The following is a 21,486-nucleotide window of genomic DNA, read 5'->3' on the forward strand; positions in this document are numbered from 1 at the left end:
CCCATATCGCAGAAACCTCGGATACCCATATCTCACACACCACGGGTACCCATATCTCACACACCAGGTACCTATTTCTCACACACCACGGGTACCCATAACTCACACACCTCGGGTACCCATATCGCACAAACCTCGGGTACCCATATCTCACACACCACGGGTACCCATATCTCACACACCACGGGAACCTACATCTCACACACAGATACCCTTATCTCACACACAGGTACCCAAATCTCACACACAGGTACCCAAATCTCACACACAGGTACCCAAATCTCACACACAGGTACCTAAATCTCACACACGGGTACCCTAATCTAAAACATTGTGGGTACCCTTATCTCACACACCACGGGTACCCAAATCTCACACACCACGGGTACCCAAATCTCACACACCACAGGTACCTAAATCTCACACACGGGTACCCAAATCTCACACACGGGTACCTAAATCTAAAACACTGTGGGTACTCTAATCTCACACACCACGGGTACCCAAATCTCACACACTATGGGTACCCTAATCACACACACACCACGGATACCGTCCCCACACACACCACACCTACTCTCCCCTCACACGACAGCACACCTGACGTCCCTCTGCCTCTAATCCTAATCACACACCTCCCCGAAACACCATTCAGATTTATCGATCTATGGCCAATATTGAGTATCGCGGTGCTATTTTTTTAAATCGATCGATTTGATCGTGTCATAACAGAGAAATGGAAAGCTTCAGGATATTTATCCATGATACCCCTGGCATACATGGATTTCTTCTTTACATGCCCTGTGTCAGTTAGAGAAACGTTCCTATTTATAACATTCTACTCTAAAGCAGTAAGTAAAATTGTCTACAGCAGTTAGTATTACTTAATCTTCATTATCAAACTACCGAAGTCCTACACTGGTACACGAGAATAAAGTAAATTTCCCTTTCAAACCTGACGGTCTATAGGCGAGGGAAGTAGAGTTCACTTGTTTCTGTGACCTCGGCAAGAGATAGTGTGGTCAGCACTATGCCCAGCCGCCTTTACTTTCGGAGTTGGGTGGACTCAGGGACAATCTACTGATTTGAACCCGGATTCGAACTCGAGATTTACGGGTTAGCAGTCCAGCTCTCTACCGCTAGACCACGAGAATATTAGCTGTAAATATATATATATATATATATATATATATATATATATATATATATATATATATATATATATATATATATATATATATTTATATATATATATATATATATATATATATATATATATATATATATATATATATATATATATATATATATATATATATTTTTTTTTTATTTTTTTTTTATTTATTTATTTATTTATTTATTTATTTATTCATTTATTTATTTTTTAATTTATTTATACCTAATTTAGTATTGATTCAATTAAAAATATAAATTTACAGAAGTATGCGTAAATATATTAAGCTTTTAAAATATAAAGGCATGTATATGTTGCTTATATAGAAATATAAAGTATCCTTAAATTTAAAAATTTAGTATAAACTAAATCGTACTCGCATAAAACTAATCGTCTGTAAGCCAACCTATTGTAGGTGTACAGATTACATTATCGTGTCATCGACTGCTAAATCCTGGAGATAAAAGAGGATTAATGACGCTTTAGCCAATTGTTTTTATCGGTGTAGGAAATTAATTTTTTTGTTATCGATCTCGTCTGATCAATAAAATCAATAAGTAAAAAAAAAAACTGGAACTCAGGACGGTAGAATCAGCGCTGGGTCGTGTTGAATTGCAGATTTGCGTTTACTGTCGTATTCAGAACACGGATTATTTCCCTTGTTTAGCGGTTGTCGACCATGAAAAAGGTAAAACTTTAAGTGGTAGCTAGAATACATTTTTGAAACAGTATATCTGCGCATATATATATATATATATATATATATATATATATATATATATATATATATATATATATATATATATATATATATATATATATATATATATATATATATATATATATATATATATATATATATATATATATAATAAACACTTGTTGTCTATGAGAATTGACTTGCTTTTATACAAGCTATTTCTGATTTGTCGTTTTTATAAAGTGAAACGCTAATTCATCTAGAATATCTCTTACTTATTTTTATATAGTTGTGAAATGTATTGTTGTGAATTACCTTTGTGCAATTACGACATTTTCAAGTTCAATGAAAAGTTCCACTGATTCTAGATTTCTTGTCCATAATAAAAACACTGCTTGTTTACATAAGTAAAAAAACCAACCAACCGGATACGTTTTGCAATGGTTATTTTTAGCTCTAGTAAAAGCGTGTTACTCTGCTTGTACGTAACCAAGAGACTAGTGGGCGGGGCTTGTTTATGACGTAAGCTTGTGACAAAACGGCGGTAAGCCTTCGTGTGTATTTCTCCGGGCATAAAAGGGATAAATAAAATAGGTAAGAATAATTACAGTGTAATGGTTAGTTTATTGTCAAATTTTAAATAGACCTTTATTGGTGTGTAGGTCGTGATTCTAAATCAGACAACGGATTAGTGTGTTTGTGTGTGGTTTGTTGTGTAAAATTAGCACGCTCTAACATGCTCGGCATTTAACTTCATTACAAATCAACATACGAACTTCAAGTTTAAGTATTTAGCGATCTAAAATAATCTTTTGTATTTAACAATATGATTAAGTTGTTACTCTTTTAGATTTATCTAGGAAAATTAATGTTTATTGATCTGTATACTGAAGTGTGTACACTCCCCAGTGGCGTAGCGAGGTCGGGTGTCACCCGGTGCGGCACTTAATGGTGTCACCCCCCCCCCCCCAGAAGCGTAGCGACCCTTCCCGGGGACAAACTTTCAAATTTTCGATTTGCCCCCCCCCCCCTCAAGTTTTCGATTTGCACCCCCCCCCCTCAAACTTTCGATTTGCACCCCCCTCAAGTTTTTCTTTATATATTTTGCTATTTTTTGCCTTGGTGTCACCCCCCTAAATGGTGTCACCCGGTGTGGTCCGCACCCCCCGCCCCCCCCCCCCCCTTAGCTACGCCCCTGCACTTCCCTTTATATACCGATGTCACAGAAACAGGTGAACTCTACTCCACTTGTTCCATGGACCGTCATGTTCGAATAGAGAACTTTACTATAGTGTGAGTGTGTGTGTGTAAAAGAGGGGTGTGTATTGTTATGTGTCTAGGTGTAAAGACGTAGGAATTGCTTTATTTTGATAGGGCTACAAGCTTTAACTTCTTCAGCTTAATAGCTCAAAAACTCATTATGCGCTAATCAGTGTAATTATGTTGTCTGTGTTATAATGATACTCCTCTTCCCTATTGTTTTTGTTTTCTTTATTTCCTTTTACTAACATGTCCTTTATTTAATTTATTTTTTATGCATTTTTGTAAATAATTGACTTCAACAATGTGAATCATCAGAATATCGTAACACTTTCTATTGTAAAATACAATGGTTTTGTGCTAAAATTATTTATAAAATATGAGTTGTTTACCTATATCTAGACTGCATTATGGAGTTGCAGTGTGGAACAGCTTTTTGTCGTAGGACACACACAACAAAGGACACACACAACGTAGGACACACAACCTAGGACACACACAAACTAGGACACACACAAACTAGGACACACAAAAACTAGGACACATACAACGTAGGACACACACAACATAGGACACACACAACCTAGGACACACACAACCTAGGACACACACAACGTAGGACACACACAACCTAGGACACACACAACCTAGGACACACACAACGTAGGACACACACAACCTAGGACACACACAACGTAGGACACACACAACCTAGGACACACACAAACTAGGACACACACAAACTAGGACACACACAACCTAGGACACACACAACCTAGGACACACACAACGTAGGACACACAACGTAGGACACACACAACGTAGGACACACACAACCTAGGACACACAACCTAGGACACACAACCTAGGACACACACAAACTAGGACACACACAACGTAGGACACACACAACCTAGGACACACACAACCTAGGACACACACAAACTAGGACACACACAACCTAGGACACACACAACCTAAGACACACATAACGTAGGACACACATAAACTAGGACACACACAACGTAGGACACACACAAACTAGGACACACACAACCTAGGACACACATAACGTAGGACACATACAACGTAGGACACACACAACCTAGGACACACACAACCTCGAACGCACATAACGTAGGACACACACAACGCAGGACACACACAACCTAGGACACACACAACCTAGGACACACATAACGTAGGGCGCACTTAACGTAGGACACACACAACGCAGGACACACACAACCTAGGACACACACAACACATGGCACGGTTCATTGAACACAGAACATGCCACACTAGGTCTATCGTAAATTGTCTGTTGTTGATTCATGGCTTAGTCTTCTGTCTTCATACGTCCGCACACCACAGTGTATTGTTTCTCGTACTTTATTACATTAATAATGTGTGTACATAGGCTAGGGTACGCCAGAGGCGTAGCGAGAGGGGGGGCGTACCGCACCGGGCGACACCAATTAGTGGGGGGGTGACACCAAGGCAAAAAATAGCAAAATATATTGAGAAAAACTTGAGGGGGGGGGGGGTGCAAATCGAAAGTTTGAAAGTTTGTCCCCGGGAAGGGTCGCTACGCCTCTGGGAGTGACACCATTTAGTGCCGCACCGGGTGACACCTGACCTCGCTACGCCACTGGGGTACGCACATTGTATTTATAGGTTTTGTTACTCGTAGGCTAGGTACCCACTTTCAGTGTTTCTTTCAGACATTTGTTCAAGGGGCACTTTGAATCTTCGGGGGGGGGGGGAGGGGCGGACACTAGTAAAAAAATATTTTCTACTTCGGGGATGGGGGGGGGTGGAAGAGATGCCTTGAAGAAGTTCTGCCCACTTTGTATATTGGTTAAGATACCCACAATATAGGAAAGACCACCCACTGTGTATATATGTAAGCTAGGTACCCACAATGCAGGCTAGGGTATCCACTGTGTATATCCAGGCTAGGTACCCATAATATAAGCAAAGCTGCTTACAGGATCTGTACCGACACTATAGGCTAGAGTACCTACAGTGCATCTGTAGGCTAAGGTACTCAAACTATAGGCTAGGGCAACCACAGTGAATCTCTAGGCTAAGACACCCACAATTATCTGTAGGCTAGGTACCCACAGTATATGTTAGCGTACCCGCAGTGTATGTGTAGGCTAAGGTACCCACAATACAGGTTAGGCTTCTAACCCGAAAGACTTGAGTACGGATTCCGAAGTCCCTGAGTTCACCCAGCTCTGATGGGTACCTGACACATTTTAAAGAAAACTAAGGCGACTTGGTACTGACCACACTATCTCTTTATACGCCCAGGTAGTTTAAACAGATAAACTTTCCTCTCCATGTGTCTTTTAGCACTAACAGTGAAACATCATCACGATAATGCTACTAGAGAATCAACGCTTAAATTTAACTGTTTCACCCATTTTCTTTTCAGACATTAAGTCCAAAACAATGACGGTTCAACTAGAAATATGGTAGGGGAGAATTCGTCACGTAGTACTGCCAGCAATGGCACTGGAAGTCACAAGACTAACCGCAGATCGGACAGTAAACCCAAGCGGGCCAAGAACGTCAACCATAAAATCATCCAAGACGTCGTCTTGCACGTTCGCAGAAAACTAAAAGCGTTCAAGAAATCCCATCTGGTGAAAGGGTCGAGCTATAATTTCGAACAATGCTCAGAGTGCCTGAATAATGAGATATTGCCGGCGTGGAAGATGAGACCGGATGGAATTCACGATTTTCGACATTTTTTAAAACTCAGCCTCCGGAAAGAACTGCCGGATGAAGTAGCATCAGCGGATGAATTCCTCGATTTAACCGCCATCAGTAAAAGAGCGGAAGAGTTCGACGCGCTCATCCCAGAATGTAACGGGCAAATTTTAAACTGCTTGGAGAAATACGTCGTGAAGACTTGCATCAGTTTGAAGCAAATGACGGGTAAAGAGGTGTTGCTTTGTGTTGAAGATTACGAAAACAATATCGTGAAACACAAGGGTGATATCGAATCGAAATGGGAGGAGATTCAGACGAGCCAGAAGGAATACGATCAGATGCTGAAACCTTTCGTGGAGTTTATCCAAGAGGGGAGCAGGCACACGGAGGCCATGAGCCGTCTCAGCGATCTTTACTTGGAGCTGTGTAGGCTTATAGAAAACTGGTTGCGGGAGGATGAAGAGTTCCCAAATAAAGTGGAGGAGGAGATTGAGGTCAACCGGAAGTTGAAGGAGAATCTGAAGGAGTCACTGGTACAGGTAACGCCTGGGGATTGCAAAGGTGGGGGTAGTGGCGTAGGCAGGGGGGGGGGGTTAGGGGGGTCATACCCCCCCATAGACCCCTAGGTATATATATAAGTATGATGGGGGGTGCAAATCGAAAGTTTGAGGGGGGTGCTAATCGAAAGTTTGAGGGTGGGGGTGCAAATCGAAAGTCTGAGGGGGGGGGGGGGTGCAAATCGAAAGTTTGTCCCCGGGTAAAAATTGTAACCCCCCCCCCCCCCCTTGAGACGATCCTGGCTACGCCACTGGGTGGGGGTAATGTATAAAGCTGGTATCGCCTATAAATGCTATAACCCTCATATTATTTCAACGTTAATGCTTATGGTTAAGGTATAGGTTTGTGTTAATTTAGAGCTTAAACATGGTTGTTGGGGATATTAAAGCTAAGAGTATAGTTCCCCGTGGTACCAATAACAGATGAAGTAGAGTTCATCTATTTCTCTTACTTTGGCACACGAAAGGAACGTGTAATCACTATAATGGTGCGTCGACTTTACATTTCCTAAGTAGTCAGGAACCCAACAGACTTAAGTTGCTCTCTGCAACTTCCGGGTACCGAACTCGAGATTCTCTACTTATCAGTCATATGCTCTACCACCAGACCATACTAGAAATATAATTTGTTTGGGACGGGAATACACAGCCGGTAAGCTGTAGTTGAGGTTAGGTTACTATGAGAGGCGTCTTACATACGCTGATAAACAAAAGCACATACATGTTAAAACGGTGGTGTAACTTAAAGTTCAGAATCTGATCGTGTTGAAGGGCAATAATCCATCACAACTTTGACTTTAGCATACACCATAACGGGACACATATCTGATGAAAGCTTTGAGTAGTTTTAACACATAAAAATCATTAGGAGTTGTTCATAAATGACAACACACATTAGCTAGCGATTTTTACCCCCCTCCCCATCGTCATACACAGTGTTTCTTTCAGGCATTTTTTCTCCGGGTATGTAGGCACTTTAACTCTCAGATGTGGGGGGGGGGGGGCAGACTTCAAATTTCCGGGGAGGGGGTAGGTCGGATACTGGTTGGAGAATATATTGTGTACATCGATTATATTTCGCGTGGGGAATGGGGGGGGGGAGGCGGTAGAAGTTCTTTGGATAAATATGCAACCCCCCCCCCCCCGACCGTTTAAGAGCAAGATGTGTTTATAGACGACTCCTTAATTTAATTAGTATTCATGTCTGTTTTTTTTTCCCTAGTATATAACACAATAAGACATACAGTTACTGTGGTAGATTTGCCGCGAGTATGTCATAGAATTTTTAAAGTAACATTTGAGATTGTGATTATATAACAAAAGGAATGGAGTAGTTCTCATTTTGTTATAATTTAATATAGGGATGTGGAGGTGGACAAGAGCAACATCATATAATTTTATTATTATAACTTGTTTGCTTCACTATGTCGGTATTATCAAGTGATAAGAAGGTATCATTCTCTTACATTAAAGGAGGCGACGTAGGATTGTGAACGCTAATAGGGCTGGTAAATAGGTCAACAATCAGTTCTATGGCTCATGCAGGTTTTATTGAGCCGTAGAACTGGTTGGTGACCTACTTACCAGCCCTATTGTTTGTAAACAAGAGAAGATTTCAGATAAGACCACAGCAGTTTGGGTTTATGAGTTATGTGTGGGTAGGGGTGGTCACGTTGCTACCCCCCCCCCCCCCCACCCACTAAATTCCCCCCCCCCCCCTCATTTCCGACCAAGATTTTAAAATTAAAATCAATGCTATTCAATATTTTTGGACTGTATACAGTGTTTCTTCCATACTTTTTTCTCCGGGGGGGGGGGGGGGGGGCGGACAACAGAATAGTAAAAGTATATATTTACTATATAAATTTTATCTCGTTCGGGGCCGGTAGACTTTCTTCGGGAGGGGCTCAGCCCCCCCCCCCCCCCTACCGAAGAGATACCTGGAAGAAACTCTGACTGTATATAAGTAAGATTTTTTTTTTAAATAGCTGCTTAGCAAATATCAAACTAAGTGATAAAAATCGTGAATGTCACGGTGACTTCCCACAATTCTCAGCCATGATTAAAAAACCAACCCCTTAATCCTTCCTTTGTTTCCACACTTGTAATGCTGCCAACACATCAATCATGACAATACTCTTACAATACAGCTAGAGAACAAGAAACAAGAAAACGCCCAACACATCGCGAAACTACAAAAGAAAGAAAACAAAGCGACCCAGCACTACTACACACACCGGACTAAAAAACATCGGCTCAAGACAAAGCTTGGGTATCTGGAGAACAAAGGAGAGAGAACCGACAAAAAGATTCAAACAAAAAGGTTGTTTTTTTTTTTCTGTTGTGGTGTTTTTATGTATACGATCTTTGACAAAATCGATATGTTTCTTATCAAATATTGACACGTTTAAACAATCACGAGCTATGCATACTGAGCATACTGTGTAGGTTCAAATTGTAAACATTACGGTATATCGAAGTAGGTGAAGTAGAGTTCATCTGTTTCAATGTGCTCAGCATATGAAAGGATAGTGTGGTCAGCACTATGTCCAGCCGCCTTGATTTCCCTAACGTGAGTCAGGTACACATCAGAGCAGGGAGGAATCAGGGATGTTCTAGACTCGAGCCCGGGATCCGAACTCAAAACTTTCGGTTTAGCAGGCTAGCGCTCTACCGCTAGGCCACAATACCAAAGTTAACATAAAAAAACATGTAACCTTCAATACAAGCTAACATCCTTTTAGTTGAAACTGCATGGGTTAGTTTCTTAGATCAAGTTTTAACCGTAAAGATGGTAAATTTTGAATGTATTTTCTAATTCGTATAGTCTCATCTTGGTAATGTTTCTACCGACTACCTTTCTACTGATTTGTTTCTACTGCGGTAGCTACTAGCTATCTCTCAGCAAGGCTACCTCCAATGATATTGCTACTCAGTGTTCATGGCTTAGCTACTCGTTACCCGCTACCTGCAAGTGTCACATGTAACAAGCTTGTTAAACACTTTTCACACTCGTAACATCAAATATAAGTCAGAGTAAGTTGGACGTCGCTGAGCCCACCCAGCTCTAAATGGTACCTGACTCACGTTAGAAAAAAACCGAACAGGCTGGGCTAAAGTACTGCCTTATACATACCGAGGTCGTTGAAACAGGTGAACTCTATCTGCCCCATGTTTTGGGCACAGACTAGAGAAGATAAAAGTAAAAATAAGAGTTATGTGCCCTTTTCTGTCCCCTACTGTTGATTTGTTTAATCACAAACCACCCTCCAGCTTATATATATGTATATATATATATATATATGTATATATGTATATATATATATTATATATAAGTATTATATATATGTATTATATATATACATATATATATACATATATATAATACATATATATGTACATATATATAATACATATATATCTATATATATGTATCATATATATATATATATATATATATATATATATATATATATATATATGTATATATATGTATGTATGTATGTATATATGTATATGTATATATATATATATATATATATATATATATATATATATATATATATATATATATATATATATATATATATATATATATATGTATGTATGTATGAGACAATTTTATCAGCACTCAGGCTAAGGTATCGATTTCACTGATACATTTTTAATCTGTGTATTATTATTTTTATTTATTTTTTGTGCTGTTTCTGATGCTTTGTACACATATTAAATAAGAAATGGAACGTATGTTGTATTTATGTATTTTTAGCACTGGCATTTTTGTTAGAAGTAAGGCTGCAAACAAAAGATAGAAATGTTGTGTATCCTCTATTCCATGTTAAAGCTATGTGTAGTAACGTGTGTACTGTTGTTTCATCTCTGCTGACCTTTAACGTGTGCTTCTCGTGTGTTGCAGGGCTGAGAGAGACGGGGTCTCTGAGACCGATGCTAAAACACAGAGAGAAAAGGAAGAGGTGAGAGAAAGTCTGGCCTCTCTCGATGCCGACATTGAGAAATTAGAGAAAGAAAAAGTCGAAGTGGAAAAACAGACGGAGACATTGAAAAAACAGTTAAAGACTGAAATAGATAGAACGTATGAATATAAGGTGGGTCTGGGGATTTAGCCAAATGGGGGTGGGTCCAGTGGCGTAGCTAGGTCGGGTGTCACGCTGTGCGGCACTTCGTGATGTCACCCCCCCCCCCCCAAGAAACGAAGTATATATATATGTATATATATATATATATAAATATATTTATATATATATACATTTATATAGGCTATATGAGTGCGTCGGCCTATAATTTAAATATATGCCACATACGCGTAAATGTAAGTGTATAGGCTTTAATCACTGTAGACTTAATCGTTATGTTGTTTATCTATGGTCTGTTTATAATACAGTTGGATGTAGCATTGTTTTTTCTATAATTAGCACGTTTACGTCATGGTGTCGACCCCCCCCCCCCCCCCACTCTTGTAATAGTTGTCGATTTGTACTTAAAAGACTATTTCACTTAATTTAATCAATAATGTAACTGGCAAAAGGCATTTTTTTCTTGCACATGTTTGCAATTTTTTGCCCCGGTGTCACCCATATAAATGGTGTCACCCGGTGCGGTCCCCCCCCCCCCCCCGCTACGCCTCTGGAACTTGGGTCCAAGCGTTTAGAACACTCCACTGCAGGCTAGAAACTGTAGAGGGAATCGGGTGTGTTCAGATAGTTGTTGCTTCAGAAATTGATACTGTGTCAGTCTTTAGAGTCGCCTTAACTCGTAGAATGCTTAATTAAGTAAACACAGATTAAAATTAATGTTATAAATTAATTAGTGGTAGTGAAATTCTAAGGCGATGTAAGCATGCGAACTGTCCTTAGGTTTTCACTTATATTATCTATTCAATTATTAGTTTACTCTCGTTCTGTTTGTCTTCTGTCTAAAAATGATCTTGTTTAAAGAGTTGAAAACATCAAAGGGAAAATTAGCTCGCTAAGTGATTTCACTTTCATTGTAAACTAGCGTGACAAATCAGTATCATGCGTCGCTTTATTTTAAGGTAAAATGTACAATGAAAATTTCAATCTGGGGTTGGAGACCCCTTTTAAAATATCCTGGCCTCTTTTTATATATCACAAAAGGTGGCTTATTGTTTTGTTGTATTGGCTATCATCATATTTTCCGTTCGCGACCAAGACACAAGGGGCAGATGACGTAGAATTTATCTGTCTCAGTGACCTCGGCATATCAAGGGATAATGTAGTCAGCACTATGCCCAGCCGCCATAATTTTCCCTAACGTGAGTTAGGTACCCATCAGAGCTGGGTCGACTCAGGGATGGTCTACTGACTTGAACCCAGATTCGAACTCGCGACTAACGGATTAGCCCTACTACCGTCCCATTGTATTGGCGAGCTGTTTTTTTTGTGTGTGTGTGTGTGCGATTTAAAAGACTGAATGAAAAACATCTATGTTTGTTCAATGTTGAATGTCTGAATGAGGAAGGTTGAAATGTATGGTTGTTCAATATGAAATCGCGGAATGAGGAAGGTTGATATGGGTGAGTCAATGCCACGTTCTTGTGATATAGATATGGAGCGCGATCATTTAGATTGTTAGGCTGGCATTCTTAGTACTTTTGACATTTCTATGCCTGCATGTCTAGAATTCTCCCATTCACCTGTCGCAGGTGGAGTCAGTGACCTGCAGGCATGACAGGGAAGACATCCACAAAGAGAACCGGAAGTTGGACAGCGACATGTCATCTGTGAAGGAGAGGATCTCGGAGATCGAGCAGCAGATTCTCGTCCTGATGAAGATACGCGAGATGAAGATATCGGACGACGCCTTCAGGCGAAACATTCGAGACAAGGAGAGGCAGGACGCGGCGCTATCGAGTGAGTGGACTTCATGTCGTTTTTTATCTCTGATTTTTAAAAAAAAATGTTATTTTTCTTAACGGTTTCTGTTTCCCCCTTAGTAGAATAAAAATTAGGTTATAGATCTATGGGGTCATTCATAAATGACGTCACGCTTTTTTTGACGATTTTTACCTCCCCCCTCACCTTCCGTCACACATCGCCACAAAAAGCCAGACCCCCCCCCCCCCCACTAAAATGACGTCACACCTCAGTCTACAACCCCCTCAAAATTGCAGTTGAATTTTTCTTAAAACATCGATATTTTTCCAAAATCTTGTCTAAACTCTCAACAAAGAGTATTTTAATCAATTCCTATTACAATTTATTAAAACAGTTTTCTAAAACGCGAAATAACGGTTAAAATTAGTTTTCTAACATTGCTGTTTTATAATACAAAAGTGTAACGTCCCACCATCAGATCCACCCCCCTCCCCCTCATCACGCACCGTCACAAAATTACGGACCCACCCCTCCCCCCTACGAGTGTGACGTCATTTATGGACCCCTATTTAAAACAAACATCTCCTCAACTATATACATCGTAAATTACAATAGGGGTTGGGAATTTATAGTTTTTTTTCACAAGGCAATTTCGAGTGACATAGAAGATGAGGGCTTGTGTAAGATAAAACAGATGAATAAATTGAAAAGGTTGCTGATTATATCATCAATATAAATCATGAATAACGGCGAAATTGTGTTTCGTTTAGTAACCAGGTGTAGTGTGTAAATTGTATTTACAGCCGATATTATTGGGTTAGGAATGGAATAAGGATAAAGCGTCAATAAGGTTCAGGCAAAATAAAATAGATCAGTTATAGTACAAATGTTTTACTATTATAACATTTATTTTTGCATCAGTTTAACACATTTTTGTTGACTACTATAACATTTTCTTTTTTTTTTTGCCTACTACTGGGACAAATATTTGTTGACCACTATAACACGTACATTATTTGTTGACCACTAAAACACTTTCATTATTTTTGACTACTATAAAATTGACCTTTTTCTTTGCTTACCACTAGGACACATCAGTTGACCACTACAGCACTTACATTGTTAGTTGACCACCATAACATTATTTGTTGACCATTATAATACTTACAGTATATGTTGACCACTATATCACAATATTTGTTGACCACAATAAAACTTACATTATTTGTTGACCACCATATCACAATATTTGTTGACCATTATAACACTTATATTACTTACTGACCACTATAGCACGTCATCTAAACTTCACATAATCTATTAACCCTATGACCCCAAATTGCAGACGGCAGCCTCCATCTGAGTGAGGCCTGCCAGTTCGCAGCACCCTCTATCGGCCGCGACTGGAAGAAAGTCTACCTCTGTCTGCCCTTCACCCCGCTCCGCGAGCAAGCAAAACGCCAACACGACATCGACCTCCTGGACGACATTGGTGCACGGAGGGACATACCTGAGGGCGAGTTGGCCCTGAAGAGTCTGGGCAAATGGCAGATGTTCCACCGCAGGGGGACGGTCAGCGATCTGGTGCTGGCACTCAAAGACTCGCGGAAGTCCCAGCTGGCACAGGATGTGGAGAAAAAGTTCGGTGCCAGTGGCACGGCGTAGTGGGGGTCGCTTCAAGACATTGGCGGCTTAGCTATGTGGACATCTTTGTGTTGATCAGTGGGAAAGAAATAGAAACATTTTTCTCACAGAACCAGATCTAGTGCCAAATAACTCTTCTTCTCGCTCCTATTATATATATATATATATATATATATATATATATATATATATATATATATATATATATATATATATATATACACGTTGTCATAATTTTGGGTTTCTACTCTAGTGTCATTCTGTTGACTCAGAAAAAAAAGAATCTAAAAGTTACATTTAATTATATAAATATATATATATATATATATATATATATATATATATATATATATATATATATATATATATATATATATATATATATACGTTGTCATAATTTTGGGTTTCTACTCTAGTGTCATTCTGTTGACTGAAAAAAAAGAATCTAAAAGTTAAATTTAATTATTAATCGTTACTTAGAAATTTTTGAAATCCTTCTGACCTCCCGTGTCACAAGGTCATCTTTTTGTCAGAGACCTTAAAGCTTTCTTCTCACACAAGTATGTCGTCGTGGGAGACTGGTGATACAGATGTTAAAGATGACATACAGGTTACACATGACACGTGCGTTACAGATGACAGATGTCATAGATAACAGATGACAAAATGTAACAGAAAACAGATGTTACACATGACATAAATGTTACAGATGACAGATGTTAATAAAACACAGATGTTTCATATGACAGATGCCGCGGATGTCACAGATGACAAAGATGTTTCAGATAACCCAAATTTTACAGATGACACTAATGTTACTAATGACATAGATGTTTCAGATAACCCAAATTTTACAGATGACACTAATGTTACTAATGACAAAGATGTTTCAGATAACCCAAATTTTACAGATGACACTAATGTTACTAATGACAAAGATGTTTCAGATAACCCAAATTTTACAGATGACACTAATGTTACTAATGACAAAGATGTTTCAGATAACCCAAATTTTACAGATGACACAAATGTTACTAATGACAAAGATGTTTCAGATAACCCAAATTTTACAGATGACACTAATGTTACTAATGACAAAGATGTTTTAGATAACCCAAATTTTACAGATGACACGGATGTCATGCCATGTAATGGAGTTGTTATGAGACGCCTTTCCTGCCCACGACCACCCCCTCCCCCCACCCGTTAACACATTTCTTATGACATGATTTTACCGTCCATTCCGTGTCTTTTACCTGCTATGTAAAAATACTGTTGCCATACAAACTGTCTCCTATTTTGTATTTAAACACACTATAATCATGCATGTACAGATAGAATATGATTACATTTATGATCATGTATTTAATTACTTTGGCATGGTGTAGCCAAGTTGTTATGTTATATTTAAAATACGAAAACTAATTATGGCAAATGTATAATTATACAACCAATTTTAATAACTGATACCATATCAATAAAAATGACTGTATCCATGAAAATGTACGACTTTTCTTCATCACACTCCCTCCATAAGCTACCTGTCTACCGGGTTTTCCCCGGTAAAATGGAAAAATCTGCTACGTCGAAACATGGCTAAGTAAAATCCCTGTATTGTAACGCATATTTTAAGTTGTCCCTACAGTACATCTTTTGTAGAGCCTACACTTATAAATACGCGTTTAAGCTTTCTGTTTTAACACTTTCAACACTCTTAACTGTTCTAATTCTTTTAAACACATGTACGCTATCGGTTCTAATACTAAATTAACACTTTTAAGCAATAGATTTCAACATTCATTCAACAGTTACAAAATAAATTTTGAAAAAAAAAACACAGTATTAAACACATGTTTAATAATATTTGAACACATTATTACATACATTTCTGACAGTATTATACTATACATTAATAAACCGGGAGTGATCTCCCCTAAACTTTCTCGAATATTTTTATATAAAATAACAGGGGATGGGAACTCGGGCTATAGACATGATTTTTAATCCATTTTAAATACTTAAAGTTTTAAAAATAGAATAAAATCTCGTAGACAAATTAATTGCACACCAAGTGAACGCGAAATAAAAAAGCGCATAATAGTGCGCAATATTATTAGTACTTTTAAAATTTACATTAGTTTTTTGAGAAATCGGAAGTAGCGTAAATTACTACTTCCGGTCAACGGAAATTACTCAAAATTTAACAGAAGGTAGAGAATTAGATCTTTTACTTACATGTGAAATTTCATGTATCTATCTGAAATAGTACTCAAGTTATAGGCTTTTGAAAAATTCAAAGTAGAAAAAGTACCACTTCCGGTTGTCTGAAATCGCTCAAAAGTTGATACGGATCAACGATTTTGATATAATACTTATATATGAAATTTCATCAACCTAGCTGTAACGGTACTCAAGTTATCGTGTTTACACACGGACACACAGACACACACAAAGACATACGGACAAGATTGCAAAATTATGTTTTTCCGTATCAGTGAGGTGTAAAACGCCGAGATTTGTGAAAATCTCGATTTTTTTTTGCACGATTACAATACTTTCTCTATACTACGTATATACGAGAAAGTAAAAAACTACCAAAGCTAACACTAAAAACACTATTAAACACGTTAAAGCGACCAGTTTTAACACTCTTAAACACATAGAAGCGACCAGTTTTAACACTCTTAAAAACATAGAATCAACCTGATTTAACACTCTAAATAACTTCCATTACTAATGTGTGCTTACATTCATAAAAAAAAGTTTAACCAAACTTACGTTTTGAACCAAAATTTATACTTACCGATGTAAAAATCATCATTAAAAAAAACCAGCAATTCAATTTAGCTGTTGTTGAAATACCACTTCACCAAGCGCTTAATCGGGTGCAGTATCTTCCTCTTCATAACCTGTGACCGCATACTCAAAAACAACGCAAACAATAGTCTACTAACCTTATCGTTTTTGTGTCTGTATATTCAGTGACCAGAGAACCAATTTAGCTTGATACTGTCATTGTCTTTAGGGGTCATCCATAAATGACGTCACGCTTTTTTTGACGAATTTTACCTCCCCCCCTCCCCTCCGTCACAAATAGCCAGAACCCACCCCCCCCCCCCCATAAAATGACGTCACACCTCAGTCTACAACCCCACTCAAAATTGCAGTTGAATTTTTCTTAAAACATCGAAAAAAAATTTAAATCTAGTCTGAACTCTGTCAAAATACAGTAATTTAATCAATTCCTATTTCAAAAGTGTTCTAAAACGCGAAATAACGTCTAAAATTCGTTTTCTAACATTGCTTTTTTTATAATGCAAAAGTGTGACGTCGCACGATCTGAACCCCCCCCCCCCCTCCCCCTCATCACACACCGTCACAAAATTACGGACCTCCCTCCCCCCTACGAATGTGACGTCATTTATGGACGACCCCTTATCTGTCCGTATATTTAAAAACCACATAATTGGCAGTCATCAACTTTCCTTGGGTGTGGCATATGATTACCGTCATTTTCTGGTAACATTAACTTTATTATAACATTCCATAGCACACTCGATTGCATGCATGAATTACATCAAGAGATTCATCAGAGTTATCTTAAAACTTACACTATTCTTTGAGTCACGTCCCTTTTCTTACACTGACTTTTAAGATGTTTTATTTTTTTTAAACCTGTGTGCAGTGAAACAACGGTATATAAACCGTGATGAAACAAGGAATTTCTGCGTGCCTCTATCGACGCACAATGTTTTTTAAAGATTCATTAGACATTATCGTTAATCAATTACAAAAGCACTGCAGAACTGTACCACGTTGACAAGTAATAAACATAAACAGCACTGAACAGTGGCGTAGCGAGGTCGGGTGTCACCCCCAGAGACGTAGCGACCCTTCCTGGGGACGAACTTTGAATTTTTTCGATTTGCACCCCCTCCCCCTCAAATTTTTCTCTATATATATTACTATTTTTTGCCTTGGTGTCACCCGGTGCGGTCCGCACCCCCCGCCCCTCCCCCCCCCCCCCCGCTACGCCTCTGGCACTGAAAGAGATTGCATATACTATCAGATAGTCTCATACAATAGTTACTCCCTGAAGATCTAGGATTGTAATTTGTTTTCATTCTTTGGTAGTGATATGATAGTCGCCTGAACGTAACTTGATAATTTACATAAATAGGCCAACAACACCAAAGCATCCATTCGGTGTATATTAATTGTGTTTATTTATTATTTTTATTAATATTATCACTCTAGATTTTTTTACTTTCTCGTATATACGAAGTATAGAGAAAGTATTGTAATCGTGCACAAAAATCACTTGAAATTTTAACTATTTTCACCGTATTACACCTCAGTCCTTCATCACATCCGAAGTATAGAGGACTTATTTTAATCGGGCAAAAATTATCAATCCAGATTTATCAAAATTAAAAGGTTTTATGCGTATTCCAGTCTGAAAAACTGGGCTTTGCAATTCTGTCCGTATGTCTGTGTGTCTGTGTGTCTGTGTGTGTGTGTGTCCGTGTGTAAACACGATAACTTGAGTACCGTTACAGCTAGGTTGATGAAATTTCATATATAAGTATTTTATCAAAATCGTAGATCCGTATCAACTTTTGAGCGATTTCGGATAACCGGAAGTGGTACTTTTTCTACTTTGAATTTTTCAAAAGCCTATAACTTGAGTACTATTTCAGATAGATAAATGAAATTTGATATGTAAGTAAAAGATCTAATTCTCTACCTTCTGTCAAATTTTGAGAATTTTTCGTTGACCGGAAGTACTTATTTACGCTACTTCCGATTTCTCAAAAAACTAATGTAAATTTTAAAAGTACTAATAATATTGCGCACTATTATGCGCTTTTTTATTCGCGTTCACTTGGTGTGCAATTAATTTGTCTACGAGATTTTATTCTATTTTTAAAACTTTAAGTATTTAAAATGGATTAAAAATCATGTCTATAGCCCGAGTTCCCATCCCCTGTTATTTTTTTATATAAGAATATTCGAGAAAGTTTAGGGGAGATCACTCCCGGTTTATTTTTCTCTGTGCCACGCTGAGGGTCTGGTAATGCTTGATTCAAATGTCTAGTGTTGAATATATCGGATTGTGTCAAATAGACTATTTGTGGGAGAACTCTACTCCACCTGAAACTATGGACGGGTTTTTTTTTAAAGCCCAATGTCATTTGGATGAAGTGTAAATCTAGTTTTGGGTGGAGTGTAAATCTAGTTTTGGGTGGAGTGTAAATCTAGTTTTGGGTGGAGTGTAAATCTAGTTTTGGGTGAAGTGTAAATCTAGTTTTGTGTGGAGTGTAAATCTTGTTTTGGGTGGAGTGTAAATCTAGTTTTGGGTGGAGTGTAAATCTAGTTTTGGGTGGAGTGTAAATCTAGTTTTGGGTGGAGTGTAAATCTAGTTTTGGGTGGAGTGTAAATCTAGTTTTAGATGGAGTGTAAATCTAGTTTTGGATGAAGTGTCAATTTAGTTTTGGATGGAGTGTAAATCTAGTTTTGGATGGAGTGTAAATCTAGTTTTGGATGGAGTGTAAATCTAGTTTTGGGTGGAGTGTAAATCTAGTTTTGGATGAAGTGTCAATTTAGTTTTGGATGGAGTGTAAATCTAGTTTTGGATGGAGTGTAAATCTAGTTTTGGATGAAGTGTCAATTTAGTTTTGGATGGAGTGTAAATCTAGTTTTGGGTGGAGTGTAAATCTAGTTTTGTGTGGAGTGTAAATCTAGTTTTGGGTGGAGTGTAAATCTAGTTTTAGATGGAGTGTAAATCTAGTTTTGGATGAAGTGTCAATTTAGTTTTGGATGGAGTGTAAATCTAGTTTTGGATGGAGTGTAAATCTAGTTTTGGGTGGAGTGTAAATCTAGTTTTGGGTGGAGTGTAAATCTAGTTTTGGGTGGAGTGTAAATCTTGTTTTGGGTGGAGTGTAAATCTAGTTTTGGGTGGAGTGTCAATCTAGTTTTGGGTGGAGTGTGTAAATCTAGTTTTGGGTGGAGTGTAAATCTAGTTTTGGGTGGAGTGTAAATCTAGTTTTAGGTGGAGTGTAAATCTAGTTTTGGGTGGAGTGTAAATCTAGTTTTGGGTGGAGTGTGTAAATCTAGTTTTGGGTGGAGTGTAAATCTAGTTTTGGATGGAGTGTAAATCTGGTTTTGGGTGGAGTGTAAATTTAGTTTTGGATGGAGTGTAAATCTAGTTTTCGGTTGAGTGTAAAATTGTCTTTGGATTGAATGTAAATCTATCTTTGTAAATCTGTGAAACGTTATTGTCAAATCGGGTGTAAATCTATTGTCAGATGGAGTGTAAATTTATCGTCGGATGGAGAGTAAATCTATCGTCGGATGGAGTGTAAATTTATCGTTGGATGTAGTGTAAATATATCGTCTGATGTAGTGTAAATCTATCGTCGGCTAGAGAGTAAATCTATCGTCGGATAGAGTGTAAATCTATTGTCGGATGGAGTGTAAATCTAATAAAGACCATAACATTTCGATCAGAATTGAGAGCCCTGTCAACACCAGCCCATAACATAATATATAAGTGTATATCATATATCTCCACATATATCAAAATGATTCTGGTTAACTATGACTTCCATTTCATTTTTAGCCCACAATCTCAACATAATTTCCACATTTTTAACATGTTGTTAGGAAACTTTGTGTAGGCTAGATTAAAATATGTCAGTGAATTTGAATTGTTTTTAATGTCTTTAATTTGTTATTTAACTGTGAAAACATAATGTAATGGCGTGTTTCTTTTTGTTTGTTTTGGTTACTGAAGAGTAGCTGAAACATTCATGTCAATGGTATAGTGTTGTGGTTTTTATAGTTTGTGTTATACAATCACCAATGTTATACCACAGCCAGAGAAATGACCTGACTACGTCACAGCTAGAACACTGACCATGACATGACTTACTGACAACAGCTTGGCTGTGAGTTTTCAGTCAGTCTTTACCTGTAGCGCATGTACCTTCAGTTAGGTAATTATGCGGGTTCTCTCTTCATATCGTGGATAAGATTTCAACAAGTGAATAAACTAGGGCCACACAAGATTTAAGTGTGATATGTATAAGTGCTGGACCACGGGTCACAAATATATTTAGTGTTGGTCCACAGGCAACATTGATATATCTGAGGGTAGGGCTACAAGCCACTTTGATATATCTGAGTACTGGACCACGGGCCACTTTGATATATCTGAGTGCTGGACCACGGGCCACTGATATATCTGAGTACTGGACCACGGGCCACTTTGATATATCTGAGTGCTGGACCACGGGCCACTGATATATCTGAGTACTGGACCACGGGCCACTCTGATATATCTGAGTGCTGGACCACGGGCCACTGATATATCTGAGTACTGGACCACGGGCCACTAATATATCTGAGTGCTGGACCACGGGCCACTTTGATATATCTGAGTGCTGGACCACGGGCCACTGATATATCTGAGTACTGGACCACGGGCCACTGATATATCTGAGTGCTGGACCACGGGCCACTGATATATCTGAGTGCTGGACCACGGGCCACTTTGATATATCTAAGTGC

At 38.3% G+C, this 21,486-nt stretch overlaps 1 protein-coding gene across 4 annotated transcripts; it reads left to right on the forward strand.

Annotated features, from left to right (window-relative positions):
- The first annotated feature begins 754 nt into the window (after positions 1–754).
- On the forward strand, positions 755–14,050 carry LOC131936300 (uncharacterized). 4 transcript variants are annotated; one of them, XM_059293223.1, is made up of 6 exons: positions 755–851; positions 5,578–6,397; positions 8,566–8,738; positions 10,332–10,521; positions 12,099–12,306; positions 13,616–14,050. In XM_059293223.1, the coding sequence occupies exons 2-6, from the start codon at positions 5,615–5,617 to the stop codon at positions 13,933–13,935; spliced, it is 1,674 nt and encodes a 557-aa protein (XP_059149206.1). In that variant the 5' UTR covers positions 755–851; positions 5,578–5,614; the 3' UTR covers positions 13,936–14,050. The 4 variants fall into 4 exon arrangements, with proteins under 4 accessions (XP_059149206.1, XP_059149205.1, XP_059149203.1 ...); XM_059293222.1 differs by lacking the exon at positions 755–851 and adding an exon at positions 1,788–1,862; XM_059293220.1 differs by lacking the exon at positions 755–851 and adding an exon at positions 2,370–2,468.
- Positions 14,051–21,486: the final 7,436 nt, after the last annotated feature.

Source organism: Physella acuta, unplaced genomic scaffold (genome assembly GCF_028476545.2).
Source record: "Physella acuta isolate Inbredline_101_S28 unplaced genomic scaffold, ASM2847654v3 ptg000175l, whole genome shotgun sequence".
Taxonomy (NCBI): Eukaryota; Metazoa; Mollusca; class Gastropoda; family Physidae; genus Physella; species Physella acuta.